At 41.3% G+C, this 8,055-nt stretch overlaps 1 protein-coding gene across 1 annotated transcript; it reads right to left on the bottom strand.

The window, feature by feature from the left end:
• Window positions 1–6,976: 6,976 nt before the first annotated feature.
• LOC119410151 (transmembrane protein 158) lies at window positions 6,977–7,762 on the bottom strand. The gene has a single exon (XM_037677060.1). The coding sequence runs from the start codon at window positions 7,733–7,735 to the stop codon at window positions 6,977–6,979; it is 759 nt and encodes a 252-aa protein (XP_037532988.1). The 5' UTR covers window positions 7,736–7,762.
• Window positions 7,763–8,055: the final 293 nt, after the last annotated feature.

The following is an 8,055-nucleotide window of genomic DNA, read 5'->3' on the forward strand; positions in this document are numbered from 1 at the left end:
GTGCTGGTCATAAAATTAGAATATCATGAAAAAGTTGATTTATTTCAGTAACTTCATTCAAAAAGTGAAACTTGTATATTATATTCATTCATTACACCCAGACTGATATATTTCAAATGTTTATTTATTTTAATGTTGATGATTATAATCGACAACTAATGAAAACCCCAAATTCAGTATCTCCTAAAATTAGAATATTATTTAAGACCAATTAAAAAAATGATTTTTAGAAATGTTGACCAACTTTAAAGTATGAACATGAAAAGTATGAGCATGTGCAGCACTCAATACTTAGTTGTTGCTCCTTTTGCCTGGATTACTGCAGCAAAGCTGCGTGGCATGGAGTCGATCAGTCTGTGGCACTGCTCAGGTGTTCTGAGAGTCCAGGTTGCTCTGATAGTGGCCTTCAGCTCTTCTAATTGTTGAGTCTGGTGTTTCACATCTTCCCCTTCACAATACCCCATAGATTTTCAGTGGGTTAAGGTCAGACGAGTTTGCTGGCCAATTAAGAACAGGGATACCATGGTCCTTAAACCAGGTACTGGTAGTTTTGTCACTGTGTGCAGGTGCCAAGTCCTGTTGGAAAATGAAATCTGCATCTCCATAAAGTTGATCAGCAGCAGGAAGCATGAAGTGCTCTAAAACTTCCTGGTAGATTGCTGCGTTGACCTTGGACCTCAGAAAACACAGTGGACCAACACCAGCAGATGACTCCTCTCTTCCTCCAGACTCTGGGACCTTGATTTACAAAGGAAATGCAAAATTTACTTTCATCAGAGAACATAACTTTGGACATGTCATCTGCTGGTTTATTTATTTATTAATTTTTTTGGTGTGTGTGTATTATTTTTGCAAATTTTTCTTATTTTCTGTAAAATGATTCCTGAAAATATAGTTATTCAATCAGATCTTTTAAAAATTGTGTCTCTATGCAGAAACATATTTGAAGGAGCTTTCTCATTGATTAGGATTTCTCTCTCTTGAGAGAAGGCTTTAGTTCGATCTGACTCTCCAGAATGAGGTTGATCAGTAACTGACAGGAAAATTGACCAACCACAATGCTGTTGTAGAGTGTGTGGGACCAAAACATGCAGGCCTGCAGAAATCTCTGTCAGTGTTAGCGTTTTGTGTTGAAGCTGGTGGAGTCGGTCATGAATGATATGGCTTGTTAGCATAGTCTTTTTTTAAATAATCTTTTGCAGGAATCAAGATTTTATTGCAAGCATCAAGACTAATTCCAGCAGTGGAACTGACAGACATTAAAATGTGGTGATAGACATTTAGAGTCAGCTCAGCGGCACATCTCTGCAAGCTGCAGCGAAGTTAAACAGTTTCAGGACCGCAGAGTCGATCATCAGCTGGATCAGCACGACAACTGAATTCTGGCTCCTAATAAGGTTAGAAAATCAGATACTGAACATCGTGTTAGTGTTATTATTTTAGGATAGCAGTAAGACACAATGAAGTAAAATAAATATGGAGCTTCTACATCAGTTTTCTTTTGCCTGTGTGAAGATTTATGAGGCATTAAATTGCAGCCTGTAAATTGGAAAATCCACACTGCAATTGTAGATGCTCTAAAACGTGAAGGTGAAATGTTCCAGTTAAGTTTGCACTGATCATTTTCAATATTACAACTGTATTCTGTTTTTTGTTTTGTTTGAATGCATTAATAAATAAATGTATAGGTAATTAAAACAACTACAAAAACAAGCATGTATTTAAATATAGGTAAATATGTTTAGTAAGTAATTAAAAAAAAATCATTTATCATAGACGGTGCCAAACTGCAGAGATATGTCGTCTGGTGACAAATGGGAAAATGCTATTTCCTCTCTAACGTTGCTCTAGTTTACTATAGCAGCATTAATCTTTGTGCACGTAATGTCCACGATTCATGGTTTCCTAGAGTTTTTAGTTTTCTTCAATATATTTTTGAAGTGGTTACATACTCTATAATGCAGACAAACTTCAGGCAGTTCTATGTTCCATCCTCATTTTCTGTCAAACAATAACGTTTTACACTTCTGATGAAATCTCATCATGTTAGCTTTATTTTGATACCATAATGATTTAAACAGTTTGCAATTGGTAAGAAATACTCACCTTTATTTGGGCATGTTTTTCTTTTTTCGAGCAGGGATTTCAAGAAAGACCCATGGGCTTTGAAAGGTTAAGTTTTATTTGAGTTCCTCGTGGTCTGTGTTCCCGGGTCTAACCTTTCTGATACGGTGACACTAATTCTGAAACACGTCAAATCAAGCATGTGTATGCTTAAAGAGCTCAAAGATCAACAGAAGGCACGATTGCTGCTGGCCTCCACAGACCGCTTACCCACCTAGACCAACAGAAAACATACGTGAGAATGCTTTTTATTGACTATAGCTTTACCTTTAGCACAGTTATCCCCTCCAGACTGCTTCCTAAACTACTTGGCATGAGTCTCAGTAACACGTTGTATATGTGGATTAAGGACTTCCTTTCCAAGCACCTGCAGACTCGGCGCACATCTTTCCACCCGTTTAACACACAACACAGGAGTGCCACAAGGTCGCGTCTTCAAATTGATGCTGCACTCACTATATACAGTCGACTGTGCCCCCATATACTCCACAAACACCATCATTAAATTTGCAGCGGCCACAGCAGCAATAGGACTGATTTCAAACAATAACGTAGTACAGCACACAGAAGAGGTGGAGAGGTTGGCAGACAGATGTGTAGACAACAACCTCGATATGAAGAAGACCAAAAATATCATTTTGTACTTCAGTAAACGCCATGGGGTCCACAGTCCCCTCACTATCAGTGAAGAGGACATGGAGCAAGGCTCCAGTTTCACGTATCTGTACATCGTTGGTGACCTCAACTGGTCAATCAATCCCTCGTCCCTGCATGGTTGAAAACAGGCTCAACACTTTCTACAGACACCAAAAAAAGAGCAACCATTCAGCGGAGCTGTTCAGAGCCTTTTACCACTGCTCCAGTGAGAGTGTGGTTACGTACTGGGCAACAGGGTGGTATGCAAATTGCACAGAAGCAGATGAGAAAAGTCTCCAACGTGTATTAAAATAAAAACATTTAAGAAAATCATCGGCTCCACACAACCTTCTCTGGAAGACGTCTTCATAAACCCGTTGCCGCTGCAGAAACCACAACATCCTAAAATACGTGCACCACCCATGCCTTCATCTCTTCTCCTTCTTCTGTGAGGCGCTCAGAGCTTGTGCCACCAGATCCAAGAGCAACAACGGAACTAAATAAGTGCAATAAAAGACAACTAGTGCAATACAAGTCTTGTTAATGTTGAACATCTAGAAAGTTATTGTAATAACTAGACTTTTGAATAATCTTGTTTTAAGTGTTTTTATGTCTATGCTTGGATTATGTTATTACTGTTTGTACTCTGGTGGAGCCTCCGGTTGTACTCTCAGTGCAATAACAAGAAAGCCTATTCTGTTTTGTTTGTTAGCAATTCCATAATAATTATCTGATCGGTACATAATTTGTAATGTGTTGAGGACCAAAATGCAGCCCAGAGGGTATTTAGTTTTGTCATTGCACATGTGCTTGTTGGAAATAAATATAATATTTTATGAGATAAATATAACTCAGAGAAACAAGACAGGCGGCACAGTTGGTAGAGCTGTCACCTCTCAGTGAGAAAGTTGCTGGAGCAAATCTGGGGACCTTTCTGGATGGAGTTTGCGTGTTCAGCTGGGGTTACATATTTTTTTCTATATTTTATTGTCTATGATTTTTATCTTCTGTAGTAAGTTAAGCTCTGTTCTGCTTATAATAGTCAATCCTAATGTTATTCCTGTTCCACCCCTCTTCATACAGTATATTTAAATTGTAAACCCAGTTCTTTGTGTTCATATTGTCATGATCTGTGTCTTTTGTGTTTAGTATTTCTATGATTCTTGTTTGACTTGTTTCCAGCTTCCTCAGTGTTTTTCCCCTTCGTATGGTTCTGGTCCTGCCCCTCCCACTCTCACCTGATCCTCATCGTCTCTCTCCAGGTGTTGTCTTTTCTCCCTCATTAGTTTCCCTTGTGTCTTTTTCTCATTTGTGTCTGTGCATTGTGCTTTCAGTGCATTCATGGTTTTTCCCTTCGAGTATTTTTGCTTTTCATGTTTGCCTCCTTGAGTTTTTTGAGAGCTTTTTCTAGTTGGTGTTTTTTGCTGCCTCCTCAGCCTTTTGTTTTCCATCCCTCCATCCATCATATTTTACTCACTTCTTCTTTTTCAGGTCACATGGGTCACTGGCGCTCATATCACTGTGTGAGCAGCAGGGGACACTCTGGACAGGTCTCCAGTCCATCACAGGGACACATAGAGACAAACAACCATTCTCTCTCTCACTCACACCTAGGGACAATTTAGAGTTACCAATCAGCCTAACATGCATGTTTTTGGTCTGTGGGAGGAAACCGGAGTACCCAGAAAAAAAAACACATGCATGGAGAGAACATGCAAACTCCACCCAGAAAGACCAGGATTCGACCTGACGACCTTCTCGCTGAGAGGCAGCAGCTCTACCAACTGAGCCACATGCCACCCACTAAAATAAACCAGTTTTATTTATTTTTTAATGTACAAAGTATATGTGTTAAACACTTCTTGATTATAGATTTCTTAGTCACTGCCAGAAGGCATGTTGGAGTGTGAGATCCAACAGAGGGGAGGTGGAGGAGCAAAGCAACACTTTGAATGTCACATAAAGAAAAGAATACCTGTTTTTATTATTTTGTCATATTTTTAATGACTTGGTCCTGATCAATCGTTTAAAGTAGTATTCCTTTAGGATTTCAAATGGACAAATTTGACCAAACACAGAAGGAGTGGGTTGAATGAGTCTTTTCACCTTGGCCAGACTTTGTGTGACTCCATGTGTCGAGTATCCTTTATAGAGATGACATGAAGAGATGGATCTGTGTTTTTCTACATTGATCAATATGTTATAAAGGAGTATGTTGTATTAATATGAGTTCTCTTTCACAGGAGAAAAGGCATCCAGTAATAGAAAAATGATGGAGATGAGGACAGTTTTATTAAAACAAGTCATTTCTAGAGTCTGTTTATTAAACTGAAGGGTGGACTGGATTAAAAAGAAAACACGTCTTAATTCTGTTTATTCTGTTCCTTGACCTGTTTTTTTTTTTTTTAATTCATGAATTGGGCCCATGTAAGTGATAAGACATTTTGTTTATTTTTCTTGTCTGAATCAACAAATATTTTGCAAAATCTAAAATGAATATTGGCTGTTTGTGCTCATATAACATTTCTAGTGCAATTTGTGCGAATAAATCTGTAAAATATGAATTAACCACAAAGAACAGGTAAAAAATTCATCAAGTCTGTAATTTATTTTCATTTAAAATAACATTAATACAAATAAACACATTTTATGAACTAGACTTTATAAATATAACAATATAAGTATTAAATCTGTGCCTATGTATATGATTCATAAATATTCGATTTACTGTGGGGGAACTAAAAAAATGTACTTTATACTATTTTGAATTCTAAGTTATAGAGACAGCACTGTAGAGGTTATGTTTCAGTGCAAACGTCCTACATATAAGGCAAAAAAACCAACCTGTCTAGAAAGATTAAAAACTTTAAAAGCACTGTTCAAAGAGAAAAGATTGCACAGCTCACAGAATCTATAGAAGAAGGCCTACAAGGGTTTACAAACACATTGGTCCCAGTATGGATTATATTGGCTGTAGTGTAATAATCCAACACCACTTCATAATGAAGGCCCAAATACAACGGCTTTAATAACGCTTTATAATTAAGTTATTCATGAGCTTGTGCTCACTTTTTAAAGAATTAACTTTCAAAACAGCTGTGCTCATACTCGCATTTTGGCCAAATCAAATGCTGTATTCGTTTCTTCACAGTTTAGGTTTTAAATGTCCAACATTTGCCAGTAAGTTAACCGTAAGTTAGCACTATGAGCCATTGGAAGCAAAGTGTGTTTTAACTTTTGAAGCAAGCTGAGCAAAGCAAAACGATGACATCTTTGAATTAAAATACAACACTTGAAGTCGCCAAATAGTGAGCCTGCTGTAAAGGTGCTCGTTGCAATGACGTCAAGATCAGTCAGGATGAAAATGTATAAAGTAAAGAAACAAAATCCACTCCGTTATTTTCTCATATCAGTGATTGGTCCATCCATTATCTATACCTACTTCTTCCTTCTTGGGTCACTGGGGTCACTGGTGTGTCCATATCCAGCTATCACACACCCTGGACAGGTCTCCAGTCCATCACAGGGACACATTGAGGCAAACAACCACTCACACTGTCACTCACAATTGTTTCCTTGAAATAAAAAGTAGTCAGCAACAATTTGTAAACAGCTGTCAACCACCGTGCGTTTCTTTACCTACGGAAACAGCCGAAGTGTCTAAAAGTAGGTCAACAAAAAGCTGTTTGAGATCAAGATGTCTTGACAATTTTGATGTGACCTGTCCAGGGTGTCCCCCGTCTCTCGCACAGTGAACGCTGGACATGGGTACCAGTGACCCCTTTGACCTGAAAAGGAAGAAGCAGGTAAAGATAATGGATGCATGGTTCATATTATATATGTATTTTACATAACTCTAAGATTTGTTGACTAAAGTATGCAGATTCAAATGTGCTGTTAGCTGCAATTTAGAATTTTAAATGAATACATTTAGAAAAGAACTTGAGTAAACGTTCAAATTGCACCATTTGAGCTCACTATAACTTTTTTTTTTTTTTTAGGTTTAATGTCATATTTTGCAATGAGGAGCTTTGAGTTTTCTCAAAGACTGTTGTAGAAAAGCTGCACAAACTCATGAATGACGCTTTTATAAAGGGGGCCCTTATGAACAATAATCCATAATCCATTCCCTCTGTGGTTTCTCTGAGGAGTTTTAAAGGTTAAAGAGCATTCACTGAAACAGCTGATGGCTACAGGTAGAGCAGGCTCAGTTCAGTTATCTGGGTCTCCTCTGCTCCATGCCGTTGGGCAGGAAGCCTGCAATGATGGGAACGGGCCATATGAGCGCAGCAACACTCCACACGATGATGACCAGGGTCATGAAACAAGCCACAAGCGTCGACTCGATGGGCTTCCTGTTCAAACCCCAACTCTTGTCCCCCTTCAGCTCGTCCAGGCTGAAGTCCACGCAGCAGAAGGAGACCTGATCCCCGCTGTGCTGCTGCTGCCCCCCTCCCCTGGAGCGGCCCTGGCCGAACCTCCGGTACCGGGACATCCCGCATCCCACGCACAGCCTCATCTCCTGCTGACCCGCTGTGACCCCCAGGTGCTCGATGACAACCGGGGAGATGGCTCTGTTGAAGGAGGCGGAGAAGAAGGCCCTGCCGTGGTTGTTGGTGGTGTAGAGGAGCACGTCACACTGGAAGCCGAAGCCGCTGTCCCAGCGAGCCACCAGGGAGGTGGGCTGCAGTCTGTGCACGCTCACGTTGCACTGCTGCTGGGACGGAGCCGGGCTGAGGGTCTGCAGCAGCGCGGGGGAGGCGGCGGAGTCCGCGGGAGACGCGTCGCCGCTCTCCTCCGCGGACCTCTTGGAGAAGCGCACGTCCACCTCCAAGTTGGCCAGGAACCTGGTGGAGGAGTTGATGGGCGGCAGGAGGAGGTCCTCGTCGCTCCAGCCCCGGCATGACGGCGGGAGGAGAAGCGCGGCCACGGCGGTCAGAGCCAGCAGCAGAGTCCGGGACTTCAGCTTCAGCATGGCACGTCAGGGCGCGTCGCTGCTGCGCGCATGGTGCGCTGAAGACGCGCAGGATGGGCGACACTTAAAAACACATGGCGCCCTGCGTGCGCAAAATAAAAGTCCGTTACAATAACATGAGCTCCTCCTGTCTCCTGCCGCAGCTCCGCGCGCAGCTTCAGGTGTGACAGGGAGCTGGAGCACTCCGGGGAGCGCTGATCAGGAGGAGGGGGAGTCAGGGACACAAGTCACGCCCTTCAACCCACTAATCTGGACAGGAAACTTCCTCCTCTCTACAGGCAGCAATCCATCTTCCTGCTGCAGCTTGATGGAAAACCCTT

The sequence above is a fragment of the Nematolebias whitei genome, chromosome 5 (assembly GCF_014905685.2).
Source record: "Nematolebias whitei isolate Nwh7 chromosome 5, NemWhi1, whole genome shotgun sequence".
NCBI classification, from domain to species: domain Eukaryota; kingdom Metazoa; phylum Chordata; class Actinopteri; order Cyprinodontiformes; family Rivulidae; genus Nematolebias; species Nematolebias whitei.

Bases quoted from the DNA above. Each gene is read 5' to 3' on its own strand.
- LOC119410151 (XM_037677060.1), bottom strand. From the start codon at position 7,735: ATGCTGAAGCTGAAGTCCCGGACTCTGCTGCTGGCTCTGACCGCCGTG.